General features: G+C 34.3%; 1 protein-coding gene across 4 annotated transcripts in view; it reads left to right on the forward strand.

The window, feature by feature from the left end:
* Positions 1-21,684, forward strand: part of cib (thymosin beta cib) — a 152,722-nt gene extending 131,038 nt beyond the window's left edge. For 3 of the 4 annotated variants that reach the window (XM_069839007.1, XM_069839010.1, XM_069839008.1), the window contains 4 exons: positions 5,608-5,721; positions 12,091-12,204; positions 14,524-14,637; positions 20,135-21,684. In XM_069839007.1, the coding sequence (XP_069695108.1) occupies positions 5,608-5,721; positions 12,091-12,204; positions 14,524-14,637; positions 20,135-20,160 (368 nt within the window). In that variant the 3' untranslated portion in view covers positions 20,161-21,684. The remainder of the gene's footprint in view (positions 1-5,607; positions 5,722-12,090; positions 12,205-14,523; positions 14,638-20,134) is intronic. The other variant, XM_069839009.1, reaches the window with a different exon arrangement.
* The last annotated feature ends 649 nt before the right edge of the window (positions 21,685-22,333 follow it).

Below are 22,333 nucleotides of genomic sequence, written 5' to 3' on the forward strand. Positions count from 1 at the left end.
TGCTTTGCTTTCGGGGACAATCTTATCCAAGTTGACCCATTTACAAAATAACTAGTAAGGTAAGTGACCTCCATACTGGCCTGATTATTATCTTGCATGTCATGACAGTCGAATGTGATGTATTGTCTCTTGCAGCATGTTTCTGCACATCCGGATCGCTTTGCTTGCATTCTAGGCTGCTCGTTTGCTCGTGGTTATAATTTGTGTTGTAACATTACATAAACAATTTGTGATACGTAAGCTGTATTTTGAATGGTTTTCAGCTGTCCTTGGTAATGCCAGTCAGTCTTTTATTTTTAATTCCTTTTGTCCAGAACGACAATGAACGCTATCTTGAACTTCACAAAAGTTTTGCGTATGATATATTTAACATAATAAATGACGCTCTTGAATTTAAATGTTATCAGAATTTTTATGAGTTCATGTTTAATAGGTCTATAGCTACATCGTTTTTTTTTACTTCTTTTTCTTTTTGCAGTGAAGTGCTTTTGATAGTGGCTAACGGGGCAGTAGTCACACTGTTACTACTACTACTACTACTACTGCTACTACTACCACCACCACCACCACAAATACCACCACCACCACCACAAATACCACCACCACCACCATCAGTTACCATCACTACCATTATTATTATTATTATTATTATTATTATTATTATTATTATTATTATTATTATTATTATTATTATTACTACTTACTTACTTACTTACTGGCTTTTAAGGAACCCGGAGGTTCATTGCCGCCCTCACATAAGCCCGCCATTGGTCCCTATCCTGAGCAAGATTAATGCAGTTTCTACCATCATATCCCACCTCCCTCAAATCCATTTTAATATTATCTTCCCATCTACGTCTCGGCCTCCCTAAAGGTCTTTTTCCCTCCGGCCTCCCAGCTAACACTCTATATGCATTTCTGGATTCGCCCATACGTGCTACATGTCCTGCCCATCTCAAACGTCTGGATTTAATGTTCCTAATTATGTCAGGTGAAGAATACAATGCGTGCAGTTCTGTGTTGTGTAACTTTCTCCATTCTCCTGTAACTTCATCCCTCTTAGCCCCAAATATTTTCCTAAGCACCTTATTTTCAAACACCTTAACCTATGTTCCTCTCTCAAAGTGAGAGTCCAAGTTTCACAACCATAAAGAACAACCGGTAGTATAACTGTTTTATAAATTCTAACTTTCACATTTTTTGACAGCAGACTGGATTATTAAAAAAATATTATTATTATTATTATTATTATTATTATTATTATTATTATTGTTGTTATTATTATCACTTCCACCACCACCACCACCACTACTATTACTACCACAACCACCACTACCACCACCAGTTATCGTCACTACTACCACTACCACCACTTGTAGAACTACAACAACTAATATACTGATATTCTTGTCTTACATTTAATGAAGAATGGGTGGAGTGGAGAAAAATTCTCTCCAGCACCGGGACTCGAACCCGGGTTTTCAGCTTTACGTGCTGACGCTTTATCCATTAAGCCACACCGGATTCCAGTTCCGATGCCGGATTGAATTCTCTGTTTAGTTCCACCTCTTAGTTTCCCTTTATTGGTCAAACCTCACGCACTGTGTTACCATGCACTGTCATAGATGTGTGCAGTGGCACAATGTCCAGCACACTTTATGCAGAGGTGCACTCATTACGAGTGACTAAGTGGCCGGGATCCGACGGAAAGAGCGCCGTCTTAAATCACTAAGTGATTATTTACGCATATCAAATTATTTTCTGCATAGAAATATCATACGTACTTCAATACATCATAATGATATCTTATAGTTAATGTTTTAATTACTATATGAAAGGATTGTCTTGCAAAACTGCCACAAAATTATTTTTTCAACTTTAATGTGGTCTGTCACAGGTTATGCAAACATTTTGTGCATGTTGCAAAATTTGATTGTAAGTAAATTTGTTTAGAGTAAAGTTAAAATGTACAGACTTTAAGATGCAGATCTAATTATAGTGTCTGAAGTTCACGTAACAGCATTACTTCTACTGCAGCATCCAAACTTGGCTTTTATACTGTGTATGGTGCGTGTACTATGTATAGCCTTGACTTGAATGAGTAAGTTGGCTTAATGATGCATGCGCCATGACGTGTGCGGGCAGCACTACATTTCCTTTGTAGGTAGAAGAAACGAGTACGGAGAAAGAAGGAAGGGGCAATCAATCGACTAGCACTGCCCTGCGTTTTAGAATCTGTCGCCTTGTTCATTCCGCAAGTGTACACTAAACTATGTATAGCATCTCTGTGATTCTTATGCTGAGACCCATGAACTTGCAGAGAGTCAATAATGTAAAGCCAGGTGTGTTTACTGAAATTTAAATATGTTAATATGACCTGCATGAGGGACGTTACAGTGTATTGAACTACGGCTTCTCTGCATTTTTACTGATGTAGCTGCAAAATTTAGAAGTGAGGTAGCGATAGCATCAGCATCTCAAGAACATATGTGACGATATCAAGTATTGTTCATGGTAATCGGAAATATTAATGCAAGTTCATCTGGTCGCGAGCGACTCCAGGGGATATTCACAGCAGACAATCCCTTCCTAACAGTTTACATCTGTCTTAATCTAACTTAAACCTAAGAACAACCTAAACACCTAGCAGTCTTACTAATAAGCCGTGAATAGTTTTTATACGAGACTTATGCAGAGTTGAGACAGAAAACTTCACTAATAAACCATGCATAAGCAATGGATGTATAAACAAGCTGTAACTATATAATGGGAATTGCTTTGCAGTAGTTATATACACGAAACTCCTTGTTTAAGCGTTGTATATAGAGAAAAAATGGCCGCCCCTCTAACAGCTGTTCGTATCGACTGTCATTTTATAATGATGGTTGTCTTGTAACCACAGGAGTACAAACCAAAGAGCACAGAATAATTAGAATAATATTGCTGTAGCTTGTACTCTTAGACCAAAATATAGTATGGTAATCGATTAGAGCCAGTTGTACTATCGATACTTAACACGCCACACTAGAGCGCTCTACCGGATGCAATAGAAAACCTCAAATATTCTATTACCTTTCGTAACGAAGTAATGACGAAACTACGACGTAGCTGTGTAACAGTTATAATGTTATACACGACGTATGTAGTGATTATTAGTAAGGAATTTACACACGACGTATAAACGAGCTACTCATTGTATAAGTATAAGACAGTTAAACGTCTGTATATAGAGTTTTTATTAGTAAGACCGCTAGGCCATACATACCAAAAAACAAATTCCTTGACAGAGTCAGGAATCGAACCCGAAACCTCCTGGTTTAGAAGCCAGCGTTGCTAACCACTGGACCAAAAGGCTGACATTTCGGAAATATACACAATTATGTGTACGTATTAAATAAAAGCCTTCACTTCTTCAAAAATCGCATTGAGAATTTCGTTTGAAATTGATATCTCTTCCTGAATACTGTTATTGTGTGAGAATTGCATTTGTTAATCTTGTCTTTCAGGTTTCCCCGCAAATAGAAGGTCTCGAGGAGTCTGTTGGCCATAATCCACACTAATTACTCTGTTTTCAAATACTGTTCTTATTTAATTTATTGAAGCCGGACAGTCTTGTTAGAAGACGGCATGCCGACATTCGTAATCACAATTAGAAGTGTTCGGAAAGTGGATTCATTATTTGCTGTATTTATCTTTCGCAGTTAATTGTGTCATTAAAGAAAATTTACACTATTATTCTTTGAGTATTTACGGCACAGCACACACAAAAACCAATTGTCTTCTTACTTCTGTAGCCAACTCTTTGGATGCTCATCATATTATAAACGCTATAATATACACTACTTAATGTTAATCGTTGTCAATAAATGCTTCATCAACTTACGACATAATACAGTATAGTTTCTTGAAAGCAGACCAGTCATCCCCACAGACTTGCTAGGCCTGACGTGGCTTGACTCGAACCCCATTTAATTTAGTCGTTCTGGTTTCTTGTTAGACCTTCACATCTACCTTTGAGGCACCATGGTCTAGGTTTTTTAATTGGTAATTTTACGACATTTTATCAACTGCTCTGGCTATCTAGCGTCTGAATGAGATGGTGATAATGCCAGCGAAATGAGTCCAGGGTCCAGCATTTGGATTAAATGAGTTAAGGAGAAACCCCGAAAAAAACCTCAACCAGACAACAGACGTTTTCTTCAACTGTAAAGCAAATGTCAGATAATTATAACGAATCTTCGGCCTCATCTCGCCAGATATCTCGCGATCACCAATTTCATTGACGCTTAATAATACTGTATTAGTTGATACAGCGTCGTTAAATAAGACTAAAATAAAGAATTTATAGCAGTCATAAAAGAAATGATGTGCAAGACATTCCCTTAGGCTCTGTTGGAGATAGTGAACAGGTATTTGTACTGGTAAAAGTACGTTTTGTAATGTCAGATTTTGTCATTTATAATTTTTTGTTTTCTAGATTTAACATCTTTAACTTAATCTTGCTCTGGAATGTGTAAATATACATAATATGCGATATAGTTATCTCTAGCATGTACCGTAACCACTTAATATGAACAAAACTTGTACAGAAATTCCCATCACATGTAAATAAATGAATTAATGAATAAAGATATACAGGGTGATTCAAAAGATTGCGCACAAACTTAAGGAGCTTATAGAGGAGTAGAAATACAACTTTCAAATAGGAACTTATAGTCTAGGAAGTAATTCTGAGTCAGTGGACGCTTGGGAATGTCAGGAACTACATTGGAGATGTAAGCTTACCTTGCATTGAGTCATTGGGTTCGATACACTATGAAATTATGAAAACGTTTCTCTGCCACTACATTTGAATGGGGTGAGGTACAACGTTTTCATACGAGCCGTTCTTCCAGAACTGTTAGAGAATGCACCACTTATCGTACGTCGTCAGATGTGGATACAACTAGACGGAGCACCTGCACACTTTTCTCTTCAAGTACGTGACATACTAAATTACACATATCCCGGGCGTTTGATCGGAAGGGAAGGTCCAATTGATTGGCCACCCCAGTCCCCTGATCTGACGCTTCTTGATTTTTTCCTTCTGAACACATCTCCAGGATACTTGAAGCATCTGATGAGGTTCGTGAAATACGTGATGTACTTGGTAGAGTGCTCCAGAATTTCCTACGACGATGTTATGCCTGTATTGGATGATGATGGTCGCCAATTTGAATAACTTTTGTAAAAAAAAAAGTGTCGAGTAAACATTATCTTTGATTAACTCAAATGTGTGATTGTCCAGTATGTAGTTTCTGACATTCCCAGGCTTGCACTGACCTATGATTACTTCCTAGACCATAAGTTCCTAATCTAAAGTTGTTGTATTTCGACCTCTGGTCTCTATAAACTCCTTAAGTTTGTGAGCAACCTTTTGAATCACTCTATATAATACTATATGTAGGCTATATAAGTACGCCTTGATTCCTTTGTTACTTGTGTAGGATGAAGCGAACTGCAATGTATTGACAATCGTTAATGTTACTAAATATACACCCACATTATTGTGTAATACTAAGGCTAATTTAAACTGTTAAATGAAGTTTTTTCTTCGTTTTTCCACAGATGTTGCCACCGAAAAAACTCAGAAGGCTCTTCTTCAGGGTGTAGAAGCTTTCGACACGGGGAAACTGAAACACACAGAAACTCAGGAAAAAAATCCCCTTCCAGACAAAGATGGTAGGTACTCGTACATTACAAAATGTTCAGCATGTATATTTAGGCATGGCTTAATTATTTAAGGCGTCAATACTGAAATAAAAGAAAGCATGACTTCACTACTGGCCTGCAGTGTGCATCTTTTGCATGAGGCTGCACTAATGATACAAATAACAACAGATTCTATAATTTTAATTTGTACTACTCAAAACCGTGGTTCCCGAACTAAAACTTCCAGCCTGTAGTATGTTACAGACTTGTCAAAACTCATTGTTCATTTTTATATACTAACGTGAACTTACCCTGAAATGCAACTTCTTAAATAAAGGTATCCCCGTAACATGCCATGAAGGCACTTGGGGGGCATGGAGGTAGAACCCCATGCTTTCCATGACCTCGGCACTAGAATGAGGTGGTGTGGTCGGCACCACGCTCTGACCACCTTTCACCCCCGGGAAGGACCCGGTACTCAATTTTTTGTAGGAGGCTGAGTGAACCTCGGGCCGTTCTGAAAGTTTGGCAAGGAGAAAAAATCCTGTCCACCACCTGGGATCGAACCCGGGACCTTCCAGTCCGTAGCGAGCTGCTCTACCAACTGAGCTACCCGGCCGAATAATAATAATAATAAGGTTCAAATTGTCGTTTATTTTCTCTTGATTCATTATGGGCCAGCTGTATAAACAATTAACCTCAGATTAAGACATCAAATTAATCTTCAGTTACACTGAACTGAGAATTTTTTATGGTATAAATATTAACTTAGCTTATTTCGTCTTAAGTTACTCATATTCCGAGATCTCATCTGATGATGATAGAAATGCAGCTTGTTATAGTTCAGAATTAAAAGTGATAAACATGCTTGATAAATATTTAATAAGTATGATATTTAATAAAGGCTTTATAAATTCATCAATTCAGATCTGTTTTAAATTACTGGTATCTTTGCTATATCACTTCATTGCACCCATAACGTAGTGTGCTAATAAGACTGGATTCGAACCCTGTGACCACATATCGCCTGCTTACAAGTAAAACACATTAAGTAAAAAAGATTACCTCTGAGAAAAAAGACGTTTTGAAAGATCTTAACAAAACTGAATCCTTAAAATATTATTAAGTTAGTTCGATTAATTAAAATGTGTCTCAGTGAAACATACAGCAGAGTCCGTATAGACCAGTTTCTGTCTGATGCTTTTCCAATTAACTGCGAGCTAAAGCAAGGAGATACACTATCATCTTTGCGTTTTAACCTATTTCTCTAGAATATGCCATTGGGAAAGTCCAGGGAAACACAGAGGATTTGAAATTGAATGGGTTATATGAGCTGCTTGTTTATGTGGATGACGTGAATATGTTAGGAGAAAATCTATAAACGATTAGGGAAAGCACGGAAATTTTACTTGAAGCAAGTAAAGAGATAGGTTTGGAAGTAAATCCCGAAAAGACTAAGTATATGATTATATCTCGTGACCAGAACATTGTACGAAATGGAAATATAAAAACTGGAAATTAGTTCTTTGAAAGGGTGGAAAAATTAAAATATCTTGGAGCAACAGTAACAAATATAAAAGACGTTTGAGATGAGCAGAGCATGTAACACGTATAGGCGAATCCAGAAATGCATATTGGAAGACCTGAGGGGGAAGAAGATCTTTGGGGAGGCCGAGACGTAGGTGAGAGAATAATATTAAAATGGATTTGAAGGGGGTAGGATATGATGGTAGAGACTGGCTTAATCTTGCTCAGGATAGGGACCGATGGCAGGTTTATGTGAGGGCAGCAATGAATATCTGGGTTCCTTAAAAACCATAAGTAAGTAAGTTTTTCTTTATGTGTATTTAATTTTTCAATTTTAAGCTTATACAATACATTATTTATATTATATACTCCTTTTTCTCAGAAGTAATATTTTTGACTTAATGTGTTTTTGTTGTAAACCGATGATATATTAAGTAATGTTTATTGTTATCACTTGCCTTAAACATCTGTCAGATTGATATAATCAAATAGGCTGCAACATTACTTTCTAAATTCTCTCTTGTTCGTCCAATCTTCATGCTTGACTACAAAAACTCCGAATAATTTCGGTAGCTTAATAGGTCGTAATATGGAACAATGAATAATATGATGCAGAGAATTTGAAGTTATGAATACTATTGAATACTTCATTAGAGTTACTTTGAAACGTTTTTTTTCAAATTATCAGTATTAAAAGTTGTTCAAATGACATGTATATTAAAAACTGACATTCTAGAATTTCTACGTCTGTCAAGAAAGCTAATTGTGACAAAACTTCAAGTATTATCTATTAATTGTTGCAAGCCTCTCATTTATTATAATATTTTCCGATAAAAAAAAAGTTTGGGAAGCACTGGTTGAGAAAGATAATAATTTTGTAGTATGTAACAATAAAACTGCTTCTGGTTCTGTAATTTTTCATCATATGCCTATGACATATTTATAGCAACTTCTTCACACAATTATATACGTAATTTTATATAATAGAGTGTTGATAAATGTTTTCTATGGTAGCCATAAAAACATTAAATTAAGCAGCAGCCTTACCACTAAATTATGAAAATAAATTTGCATGTAATTTTGATAATGTTCAAAGTTTATGATGTTTTATGCATTTCTTGGTTAATTTAATTTGTGTTGACTTAATTGACATGTGTTTGTTACTTGTTTTAAAAAATTATCTTATAGACAGCTCCACTATTAGAAAAAAATGTAGGGCCATCTGAAGGTAGGAATGTACTTATGGATTGTATTTCCTTAATCATGGACACTTTTTCGGAATTTTCTTGTAAAAATCAACACAACGCAGATCAGATCTGTTGTTTGGTTTCTTTTGCTTGCATGCCTTTGTAATCTCAGTGATAATTACTGCAATTTTCTTTGACTTGTTTCAGCTGTAGTTCACGCAATTTGTCACAGAGGAATGTGGATTATTACTGAAAACTTAACATATAAAATTTGAATAATATTTATTAGAAAGGTTCCGCCATTAACTTATCTTGTATATAAAATCTGCACAAATTGATATTTTTAAAAGTCCACTTGAAAGTAAAATACATATTCTTTTTAAGTACTTTAGGAACTACAGCAGATTAGAGATCAGTCCTGTAATTGGAAGCAGTTTAGTGCTAAATAAATTTTCGCAGCTGAGAAGTGAAACTTGTTTCGTCGAAGTAAGATTATTCTGTTCAAAATAGAATGCAGTCGTCGTGAGTGAACACTAGACCTCGGATTTTAGGCACTTAAAAACTGACAATTAATGTTTGAGGAGAAAAATTCGCCCTGACGCCTGGGTTCGAACCTGGGTCCTTGGTTCTACATACCAAGTGCTCTGACCACTGAGCTACGCCGAATTCAAGATATTATTCTGTAGGACAAATTGATAATAGTACATTATGCAATGAGCCTATAATGAAGGTAATTAAGAAGTGAGTATGGATATTTATGAAACGAGCGCAAGCTAGTTTTATAATTTTCATACGAGCTTCTTAATTACCATTATAGACGAGTTTCATACGACTCTTTATGCTCGACCATATTTCTAACTTGAAATTACAGTATTCAGATGTATACATTTTATTTGTATCTCACAAGATCGGAAGTGACCTTGTTCTAGGTCGTGAATTGTGAGATGTGCGCAGACGCGAAAGTATTGATTTTTTCCGAGGAACAATAATGTCATTGACTTTGTGTAATCCGTTAAACTTCGTATAACTTTAATTATTGTATTCGACATTGAAAAACGAGATGACAAATTGAATTTATTTGAATATTATTTACAATTAACTCTAATTATTATAGTAACAGAACATAATCTTCTGCGACAGTATTGGATTTCCAGCCTCCTGACTTTTCGCTAATTCTCTTTCGATTGCATATCCGAGAATAATCGATATTTGCGGTTTTATAACGGTAGAAAGCTGACCTGTCATTGGCTGAACAGTTGTAACCTGAGTCGTCATTGGCTGGAAGACCTGACCTTTAATGAGTAGGTGTACTTTAATGACATGCATTAAAGGTCTGCTACCAGGTGTATAATTACTACATTTCGGCATGGTCGAGCATAAAATCTTTAATATTCTCATAGCTAGCAGTGCATATTTCTGTACAGATTACTGTGCACTTAACTGCGGAATCCCACCAAACAGTCACTCAGTTGAGTGCGCCCCTTGTATAATGGCAGTTGACTTGGACATAAAACGTCAACGTATATGCCTAACTTGGAGTCAGACCACAAAGGGAAACATCGAAGGAGGAGAGTTCGGTCCGGTGCTGTGGATTGAATTCGGCGTAGCTCAGTGGTCAGAGCGCTTGGTACGTAGAACCAAGGACCCGGGTTCGATCCCCGGCGCCGGAGCGAATTTTTCTCCTCAAATATTAATTGTCAATATTACAGATATTATTCTGTAGGACAAATTGATCAAATCTTTAATATTTTAATACACTTAAAAACTGACTTTTAGGCACTTAAAATAGGCTTTGAATTTATCAAAATACGCACTAAAACAGGTTTAGGCACCTAAAAATACAATTTAAAGCGGCTAAAATGTAATTTCTATCCACACAAACTACAGTAACTATAAAAATGCACGTAATTAGTGAGTATTAAGCATAACGGTATATACAGTGACAAACATGGTGAAAACTTTTGCGGCTAGAGACTTTATTTTTGTTAAGTCTTAAATTATGAATACCGGTATGTAATGAATTAAATACTATTATAGTCACCTGTACGTAATTTTTAATGAATTCATCAGCCTCATTACTCCAAAATTGCAGATACATAATTGTTGATATTACAATTAAATTAATTAATTTACTAATGAATTTACAATTAACACATTATTCACAATTAGCATTGCAATACATAACGTTTTCTCTAATTTTCTGTTGCGAAACTTTGCCTTTTCTTAGACAGAACCATTTTATAAGTGAAAAAAAATTCTTCTCAATGGTACCAAAGTAATGGATGCATACTTAAATATATACGTAACAAATAGAAATAGACAATTTTAGACTCTAAAACCTTAAAAAAGTTCTCAATGGGCAAAATAGGCTTTTTAGGCACCATAATATCGCTTTCAAATGTTCATAGTTTATATAAAATGTGTAGATTTTAACTAGTTTCAGTTTATCCCTACAGAAAAATAGGCACTTAACCTAAAATCCGAGGTCTAGTAATTACATCTGAAATAACTGTAAATTAATTTTAAATGTTAATGATAAGATTCTGAATTTTACTTTTGGTACATATTGGAGCTTTAGAGTTAAAATCAATGTTGTTAATGCAAGTAACTTTCACCAATATCTAATCTATAATCATAATTTTCTAACTTCTATGTCCAATTCTAAAAGTATTTGGAGTTACTGTAGATGTTCCTTCTCACATTATTTCTTTTGTAATGTGTGTGTATCTAATGCTCTGGATTTAACAATGAAATCATCATCCTTTCTTTTGTAATGTTACATACTGTATATATTCATTTCTCAGGCCTAATGGCAGAAAAATCTTGATTTATTAGTGCGGAAGGAAGTGCAAATGTGTACAGGAAGTCTTTATCAGCATGCTTCTTTCCATTTTAATGTCACTGTTTGGAATTCTCTGCAATGCAGTATACCGGTATACTGTGTTAAAAAGAAATGTATTTCAAAACAAAAATTGAAAGATATTACTACGCACAAATACCAAGAGTTTTCTGTTTTAAAATGCCTTCATACATACGATGAATTCACTCACATTGAATGCCGTAAAGTGGGGTGACTTTGAATGCCGAGGTGACTTTGAACAGTAATTTAGCGTCTTTCTAAATTAAATGCTGTACCCTACTGCGATAAAACTGAACTAGTTTATTGACAACTTAAACAGTTTTATCGCAATAGGGTACAGCATTTAATTTAGAAAGGCGCTAAATTACTGTTCAAAGTCACCTTGGCGTTCAAAGTCACCCCTCTTTACGGTGCTTGATATTATAGAAGTTGTTTTAAAAATCCTGAAAAATATTTATGCTTATTCTTATGTGTTTTATTGGAACTTGAGTCCTATCTCAAAAGAATGAAATCAATAAAATACGAATGTAAAAATGTTTGATAAAAACCTCTTAAACAAGTTAGAAATTCTTTTTACATCAAACTCATTATTGTGGTTTTCTATTCTCGACAAAGATTCTATAAGCAGTCAAAATATATCCCCTTTACAGAATTACTATTAATGCACTTTTTGCCAGTAATTTGCTATTTTGCTAATCTGCCACACTAATTCACTAATACATGTACGGTAATTAAAGTGTTATGATAGCATGCTTTAGAAGGCATAGTATTGCTTCTATGCATGAGTTTTATGTTGGCTTTGCATCTTGCTTGCCTTGCCATCAGTTGTCAAACAAGAGAAGGTCCACCAGAACTTGTTGGAAGGAGTTGAACACTTCGACAAGACAACCATGAAACCCACACAAACTCAAGAAAAGAATCCACTACCAGACCCAGAAGGTAGGTGGCATGGAGTGGGCTTGAAACCTGCTTCTTGTTTGGAGTACACGACCCATGTTGGATGATTTCTTACATCCAGAGTTTTTATCTGCTTTATTGAAGATGCTGGATTTTCAAATGCAACACAGGAGTAAATAAATTAACATCCAGAATGTAGAATAACGTAGAATTTTTAGACATATTTTCATCTTTGATTGTCATATGCTGGACACATCGCAGTAATGAATTTGTACCTTAATCTTTCTTGAATTTAAAACCAGTTTTTAACATTTGGAGAGAGTGAGGAAATTATTTCATTTTGTATTTTAAAATGGAACTAGATTTGAATGAATGTTAATTTTTAACAGGACTGGAGGACTGCGTTTCCTCAATGTTTTAAGTATTAATCACATTTCGATATTAATTAATTTTGTGTGTAACCATTGTCTGGAATGGAAATTATTAACATTAATTCAATAACAATTTCAATTGAGATGAAGAGAGACCAGATATAGTTCAGATGACTGTTTCTTACAGTGATTCTGTTCCCAGCATTTTCAGTAAAATTCATGGTGGACGAAGTTTTGATAGTTTGCTTTCGTCAGAAGAAGCATTTGACTAACGCAGTGGTTCCCAAAGTGGGGGTCGTATAAAAAACTGAAGGGGATCGCGAAATGATTTACAAAATAAATAAATTGCTTTGTTATACATTAATTTTGTATTTAAAAACACAAAAATAAACAGTGTTTAACATGAAAGTAAAAAAGTGCTAGTAATAAAGTAAAAAATAATAATCAATGCAATAAATGTGTAGCTTCTCAAATCTTGACTAAATATTAGAAACACATATTGATATCATTTTCAAGTTCAAGGAGATTTGTCGCTTTTGTTTTGATGGCAATCGTAACGGTAAGAAATGTAAATGACACTCGGGAGGAAATTAAACTCAGAATAAATATGGGAAATGCGTGTTATTATTCGGTTGAGAAGCTTTTGTCATCCAGTCTGCTGTCAAAAAATCTGAAAGTTAAAATTTATAAAACAGTTATATTACTGGTTGTTCTGTATGGCTGTGAAACTTGGACTCTCACTTTGAGAGAGGAACAGAGATTGAGGGTTTTTGAGAATAAGGTTCTTAGGAAAATATTTGGGGCTAAGAGGGATGAAGTTACAGGAGAATGGAGAAAGTTACACAACGCAGAGCTGCACACATTGTATCCTTCACCTGACATAATTAGGAACATTAAATCCAGGCGTTTGAGATGGACAGGACATGTAGCACGTATGGGCGAATCCAGAAATGCATATAGAGTGTTAGTTGGGAGGCCAGAGGGGAAAAGACCTTCGGGGAGGCCGAGACGTAGATGGGAAGATAATATTAAAATGGATTTGAGGGAGGTGGGATATGATGGTAGGGACTGGATTAATCTTGCTCAGGATAGGGACCAATGGCGGGCTTATGTGAGTGCGGCAATGAACCTCCGGGTTCCTTAAAAGCCAGTAAGTAAGGCAATCGTAGATGAGAAACATTTTGCATAAATACGAGTTTGTAAATATTGTCGAGCTTCTTTTGCAAGCTCGAGGTATTCTTTTGATGCAAAACTGGTGTATGCTATGCGAAGAAAAAAGGTATAGTTTCAACATTTCATCAGTAGGTACATGTTTCAGTGGGGTTTTCTCTTATTTTATTTATTTATTTTTTTTTTAAATTTAAGCCACTTCACAACGCAACTGTATAAAAATGGATTCAGTATCCTTTTATGACTAGTAATTGTTTTGAATTTCTTCCGGAAAATACTAAAAACAACTGTTATTTAAATTCGTACTTTGGTTGGTATCCACTGATTGCAATGTTATTTTGTGAATGGGACTAAGATAGTACGATAGTGGGGGTCGCAAATAAGTCTCTCCCAAAAGTGGGTCGTGCCTTCAGAAAGTTTGGGAACCACTGCTGTAACATATTGTAGATGAACATAATTTTCATTCCTGTAGTTATAAGTAAACGCTAGTACTTGATCATTAAGAGACTGAGTTGATCTAATCTTCTGCTATACATAATTGTTTTATCTCCTTTACGTAATTATGCTGGTAACTAATGTAGCATTATATGTCATTGTTAATTTTATTATAACATTTGAATATTTATACTACAATTTCAATTCAGGGATTAGATATTGGTAAAGGGTAAGAAAAAGAAAGACTATGCCATGTTTTTGAATGAGCTATTACATTTATTTATATAAAAAGTAGGAATTAATAATAATAATAATAATAATAATGATAATGATAATATATTTTTTAAACTTACAAAATTTAACGTTAATTCTCGTATGTTTTCAGCCATTGAGCAAGAAAGGGGAAAGCAGAACCTGATTGCTGGAATTGAAAATTTTGATCCCAGAAAGTTGAAGCATACTGAAACCCAAGAAAAGAATCCTCTGCCAACAAAAGAAGGTAAATAGAACATGTTAATAAACATATTACATATTTCAACCTGTCTAGAATTTAGAAATCTTCTCACCATTCGTGAGCTGCTACAATGGACAAAGAGCACTTAACCATATAAATGTTTACAAGTTCATTAAACCATGATTTTGTTTTGGCAATGGAACTCCTACAAGTACATATTTGTATAATTTATTTTGTTGAAATTATGCGAATGGAAAATGGTATGATAAGATTGGTGAATATATTGTGAAATAAACTGTTCTAAACATAACTTGAAAATTATAGTACTGTACCTATTTAGTGCATTTCACTTGAATATTTGTAGACATTTGAAATTCAGTAGTGTTCATGATATGGATAAGTTTGAGAAACCTTGGTCCATTTTAATTCTTGACATTCTATAGTTTAGAGGAATATAATTAGTTTTGGTTTGAAGCTTTAAAGTTATGCAAATTGCCATATCCTTTTATTTTTTATTTTTCCTGTAAGTTACTAAAGGATCACATTATTTTTCTCCATTCAGTGGTTAGCACGTTGTGTACTAAAGCAATGTTATAAAATCAGCTAGCCTGTGCTTGTTGGTCAACTTTCGAGGAATGCTGAATCCAGGTTTCTTTATGACAAACTGCCTGTCTTCAAGCAAAACTTGAATAGCAAGCAGATGGTTCTACAAGTATGGAAGTTAACGTGTTTGTCGGTTTGAAGAACTCGACTGTGGATTTGCCCATGTCAGAAGTTCAGTCACAGCTGAACCTGCTATAAGTAGGATACATTTAAATTCTACTCTAGAACTGACCAGGTAGCAACACTGGTCTTGTAAAGTGTGCTAGAATCATGCCATACTGGCTGCAAAAGCTCAACTATCTTGTCTTAATGGTGTCGCTGCCCTTAGCTTATTCCTTATCTTGAAATATGCAATCCAGTTATTACAATGTTCGTACAGTCTGAACAAAATATATTGTAAGCTTATCTGTATTTTATTAGAAAGTGTTTTCATTATGTTGTTGTTGTTTTCTAATGCCAGACGTTTGACAAAGTCATTTGACCTCTTGCACTCCAATATTTTTCAAAGATATTATCATGGCCAGCCACTGAAGCACAGATTTTGAGGTGTTCCGAATCCATTTCTTGGTTTGAGTTGCTCAATGGGCAGTTAGGGGACTGATATATTCCAATTCTATGCAGATGTTTAGCCAAACAATCATGGCCTGTTGCCAATCTAAATGCAGCTACAGACTATTTTCGTGGTAAATCGGGAATTAACTGTGGATTATGATGCAGAGAGTTCCATTTTTTCCCTTGGGATTGTGTTATCAAATTTTGTTTGTTGAAGTCTAAGTATGTAGATTTAATAAATCTCTTCACAGAGTAAAACGTAGATTTAGTAACAGGTCTGTAAGTAGCAGTGCTGCCCTTCTTTGCTAAAGCATCTGCATTTATCTGCATCCGTGTTTTCATTATAATTATGTAAATAAGTTATGTTCAGAATGAAGTTACCTGTGCTTCTTAGGAACTTTCGGGTTGCAATGGATTCAGGTTGGTTTTCTACTAATAAGGCTAATTTCTTCAAAGGAAAAGAATTCAACATACCAATAGGCGAATGCCTGTCATGTTGTGAGAATAAATATTTTCTCTCTTTACAGACGTATAGTTGATTATTTTGAATTTAGCTCTATATCTAAATGAATTTCATCTTCCAGTATCTTCAGAAGTTTTGTTAATTCTTCTTTCCCCTTTGGGTTTTCATTGTAAAATGTTTAGTTTTCTTTCTTATTCATTTCCAAAATGGGTTTTAACCAGAACGATTTTAAATTTGTAAAGTTACATGATGAGTGAGACTTGATTAATTAAATACAGTAGAACTTGGTTATAACGACATCCAAGGGACCTTGAAAATTATGTTGTTATAAACGAGTGTCGTAGTAACCGAGATTCATATTATCAGTCTAGTAAGGTGGAAAATGAAAAATAACAAACATAATTAGGCTTATTTTAGATTTATGTATTCACTTTTAAGCATACCATGAACACAATAAAATACATGTACAATTATAAATATAGTATTCTGTATTAAAACAGTTTGTTCATTACTCACCAAACTTATTTACTGAGGAGTGAAGTAATCAGTCATTTTACTCTGTTGTCTCCTACTTGCCCAATACACACTTTCTAAATTAAATTCTATGTTCATTATTTCAGTTGCAATTTCACTGCTCCCTCCTCTAGCTTCATAGAAATATTCACAATTCTAATGGCTTCTAAAGTGTCACTCACTTCTTTTAGTGGCCATACTGCGTTAAAATGCGTGCACTTAGTGAAAGCTTCCTGTCGAAACTGACCGCATGCAGGTACCATTAATACCGCATGAATTCGGACAGGTTACAGTGGGATGGGAAATCTGCCTGCATTCCAGAGGTCTATGATAGAAGGGAACAGTAAAGGATTTGCCAGATTTCAGCAAAATACTTTGGTTCTTAGAAAATTGTATTCCAAACTGAGGTTGAAAATGACGTTATATGCGAGGTAGAAGCATATACGTTTGTCGTATTAAGCAAGATAGAAAAGCATATGTCTTATGGGGAAATAGTTTGGACTACAGAATATTTGACGTTATGGGCGAGGTGTCGCACAAAATGAGGTCACTATAACCAAGTTCTACTGTACATTGAAATCGGCAGGATGCATTGAGCTGAATATTTAGTGCCACTGGTACCGAATGATTAAGAATGTTTGTAGCTAGATCAAATGGGAAGTGGAAATCCAAAGAGGAGAACGAGAGAGAGAGATATGATATAGATAAGGATGCTGAAATTCTTGAGGAGTGGTACTCTTCCGGAATAGGCAAGAATATGTTACTGCATCTAGTTGATGCTTCAGAAACTTCCAATTTACATTTTTAATCATTCAGTTTAATTGGTTTCAAAATAGTAACTGAAAATGTCAGGTTTAGAATAGATTTGTAATATATGATGAACGATGAAAAGAAGTCTATTTACAACCCATGTATTCTCTCACTTCAGTGAGAGATACAAAATGAATATTAATACATGGGAAGTAAAAGGACTTCTTTTTGGCGCTAGGGGAACTTAATTTAAGTTAACCAAAACCATTCTCCTCTCTCTTTTTTCTAACGAGAACATTAACAAAATTTGTCTAATGATATTAAGAGATTCATTATCCATTTTACACAATCACTTGTATAATACTACGTTATATATATATATATATATATATATATATATATATATATATATATATATATACTTTATTTCATTACTCTTCAATGTATTTTCATCTCATGTTTCTCCGAAATCAAATTGTGCTTTATTTTTAAATTTCTCATTGTTCAGTATTCTCTCTGCAATCATATTATATTTTTAATTTAACCTCTGCTTTGTATTCTGGATCCTAGTGGTCAGCCGTAAATGTCGGCCAGATGTCCCAAATTGTGGAATTTGTGAATATTGTATTAGTATAAGCTATGAATTCTAATTTTTGTGACAGGGATCTTATATCTAAATGCTTTTCTTTACGTTTCAAAATTGCTGCATCACACTAGAGTGTTGCGTTATTATTTGATATAAATTGTTCCTCACAATTATTTCAAATACTTCTAGAACCTAGACCATAGCATTGTAAAATAATGGTAAAAGCTGATAGTGGAGTAAAGAATATTCCTTTTAGAAATAAGTAAACCACCTCTATTGTATCATACTGAATACTACTAACATGTTGATCTTTATACAGTATTAAATGCAGAAAATAACTCCTGCCAGAAAATGAATCTCTGTTATTTTATTTTTCGATATTCGTATGGAGATCGCGAAAATCACGACATATTAGATATATAATAGATTTTTACGAATATTCACGAATTGAGTGATTCTCATTAATAATATGCGGATAAAACAATCGCGACAAATCGTGAAATAGAGTTATAATAGTGAAATATGAACACATTCGCGTCATTTTATAGCAAATTTCATATTCTGAGTTTTTTTTTTTTTTTCCACTTGAGTTTGTTATATATCCAAGTAGGCTACATTAATGGTATTCCAGGTGTTCTGATTACATTAGTGAACATCAAAAGATGGAGAATTCAACATTTCAGTAATAATTTGAAAGTGTTAATTTGAGGGCTGCAAGTTTTTTTCGTTTTTAATGAATGTGTGTTAAATACAGTCTCAATCCAACAAATATTGTCTATTGGCCATACCGCACCTTTACCAGAATCCAACGAACTTTTAATGTTAATTATTTGGAAAGTAATATTCATACTGAGTTAATACTCCAATTCCAAAATAATTGTATTTTTCAAAATTTCGATTAATCTCCGCCAAGAGTACAAATCAATCTCCAACAATCTCTGCTGACATCAATATTAAAAAACATAAATGATAAAATTAATCTCTATAAATACCTGTCTCTGCATATAACATTAATATTGTCTCCCCCCCCCCCCAAATAGTTTTTAATGAATATTCGGATGTTGAAAACTTTTATACTTCAATAAGGTAAATTTAATATTTATATACAGTGAAACTTCTCATTACGGACATCGAAGGGACATAAAAAAAATCTGTCCGCATCTGGGAAGTGTCCTTTATTGGGAGAGAAGCTCCCCAATCTAAGAGTAAATTTATAATACGTGTTATGTATTCCTTCACACTTTAAATGAAATGTATTACTGTAGTTTAATTCTAAATACAGTCTACTGTACCACAGTAAATTCTTTGCAACTTTGAACTACAGTAGACAAGACCGAAAAAGGAAAATACAGTGCTGTGCCATACAATTTTATTCTAGGTCTACAGTTATGCAGTACTGTAATTTACAGTTTTCAACTTAACCTTTACATTCAGGTGCCATGTCTCTCGAAACAGAACAACTGATTGAAGTGAAGAGAATAATCCTACTAATCCTATCACGTGTTGAATACAATTTCACGATCACGGAAACCTTGGACCCATCAGACAGGTTAAATTTTATGATTTTGTTTATCCATCCGCTTCTAGCTAACAAGTGGTACCCGGCTGGGCTATGGTAGCCTACGAGACACTTATTGTCTTCTTTCATGTTAAGGAATTTCTGCACAGTTCTCAAAACTAAATTTTCCATTTTTGTAACACATTAGGTCTTGAAATCCATCCAAGTTCTGTCCGCAATCAGGAGGTAAAGCAAGCTTTAGGACTGTGAAACAACTGTCCACGTCCGTGTCTGAGAGTGTCCGTAAACGAGAGTTAAATTTATCATTATTTCTATATTTTTTCGTTGGGACATAAAAATCTGTCCATATATGAGGAGTGTCCGTATCTTGGGGTGTCCGTAAGAAGAGGTTTCACTGTACCAGTACTTAATAACAGCCAGTTTTTCACATTTTGCTTGTAAGATATCTTCCTCATACTTGGGATATATCTGAAAATGTATAAATTTGTAAATAATTGTTCTGTTCTTCTGTTGTGTGACTTAATTATGAGTATTTTTTATTTTCTTCAAATTTCAGCCATCGATGAAGAGAAGAAAGCATAAATCTTGCTAAGTCATTCCAGCCTTCGGGTGCAATTTTCAACCAACTTGCATAGAAGGATTGTCCTTCAGCAACCAACCAGCTCAATTGGGATCATCTTGTTTATTATTTCTGCTCGATTAATTTTCTGTCACTATTTATAAAAAAATGATACTAAGATTTTTCTTATCCGGCCATTAGACAACGAAGGAAAAATAATTTGAATGATGCATTGACCGTGTATGTCGAGTGCTTCCACATATTTTGTATTGGATAATCACCATGGCAATATGTTACGTATATTGTAATTATAGTAAAACTTTTTTCTAATTCATTAGAATTGCCTTGGTGTTGTGTGTGTTATTTTGAAGATCAATAATGCATGGTTATAAAGTTTTTCTATGCAGTGAATACATTTACACTTGTCAATAATTTGTATAACCCGTAAATGCTGCATTTATTTAATGAACTATTAAAGTGATTTGAAAACTATAACGGATGTTCAATGTTCTTGAAAAATCAACAGCAAATACAAGACATTCTGTTTTTAAATCGAGACCAGTTGAATAATTCAGTCAGGATAATTGAATTTTTGTATGAAAATGTACTCATGAGCTTTTTAAAAAGTGCTTTATATATCCATTTTGAAAATTTTTACAAAATAAGGGGGAAATTCTTTTAAATTAGGACTGATTTTGAATTTAGCACTATCGTGTTGAAATAGGAACATTCCTAATATATTTTCATATGGGTTTTGTACTCAAACAGTAACCATGGCACTTGCGTTCTATGCATTTTCGTAGGATAAGTGTACAGCTGGACTGACACATCTAGATCCCCCTTACTATGAATTGCAGCCCTCCCGCCTATGGCAGAGCTGAGCTGTTATTTGCCTCACTCAAAAGTTCTAGATCTGTCAGTCGTGCCGTATCCCCTAGCTGGGTTGGGACAGTCCCATTTGGATTGGGTATATCACACTTATCGGGCAAGAAATGTACATTTCAGAGCAGTACAGTGGTTGAAATGTTTCCGCACTTTGTAATAATGGAATGTATCCTGCTTAAATAACACTCTTATTCCGTATGTCTTTTTCGAAAGAGATCCTTAACAAATGTAGTTAAGAAGTATGTGTAAACAATTGATTGGATATATTCCCTTTTTGGAAATAAGTGAGTACTGGTATGAATGGTGATTTAATGTTTCAGAAGCAAATGCTTGTTAATTGGGTGGGTTTGAGTCACGTTTTTCTGTTAACTAAAAAGCATGGTATGCTTTTTTCATTTGTTTGGTATTTGGTATTAAAGAACGTATTATTATAGCAATGTAAAATACAAATTCCGTTAGTCATTTGGTGGGACTGTCCAGGAATAATGTGGTCACCCAAATATTTGTGAAAATTAAATGTAGACCCACAAGTCAGTATTTTTTTTTTTTAATTTAATCCATAGTAAGTGCACATTGTAATACCAGAATTTCATTTGCACATGGTATTTGTATAATATTGCTTCATGTCATTCAGTAACTTGAATAAAATTTATGTAAAAACATCTGAGTTTTGTTGAACTTATATATTCCTATTCCATAGTCACTGGGCATGCAATACTTGTCATACAAGTTATGTAAGAAGAAAAATAAAAATAGATCCAACGAAAATCCATTTTTTCTCCTCTAGGGAAAGAAGATGCTTCAGATTTTGAAAATATGAGTTGCAGTATTATTTTACCTCTAATTTCCCTCAGATTCTATCCTATAAACTCCATGGTACACTACTTAATGTTACAGACTGTACTTTATGTATTTGGTAATAGATGTAAGACTTCCAGAACCCACTTAAGTTTATTTAGCTGTTGAATCCAATAATTTTTATGTATGTCTGACGAGGACTTTCAGCAATGGCAGTGTCTTCTGCTTTTGAGCTGAATGTGTTATATTAATTTCTGATACAATGAAAATAGTCCTCTTAAATATAAAAAAATTAGAAGCATTATGAATTTCAGAGATATCTGAGAGAAAATTCAACTTAAATACTTAAGGGTATATGTACATGAACGATCACAAATATTATCAGAAAATGCGGGCTCTAAATTTCTAAATTTTATAAGGAAATGAACTCACAATTAGACAAAAATTACAAGGTACGACAACAAGACTTATTAGAACTTCAATATCTGATAAAAGTATAAAATAGGTTACTAA

The sequence above is a fragment of the Periplaneta americana genome, chromosome 11, assembly GCF_040183065.1.
Source record: "Periplaneta americana isolate PAMFEO1 chromosome 11, P.americana_PAMFEO1_priV1, whole genome shotgun sequence".
Taxonomy (NCBI): domain Eukaryota; kingdom Metazoa; phylum Arthropoda; class Insecta; order Blattodea; family Blattidae; genus Periplaneta; species Periplaneta americana.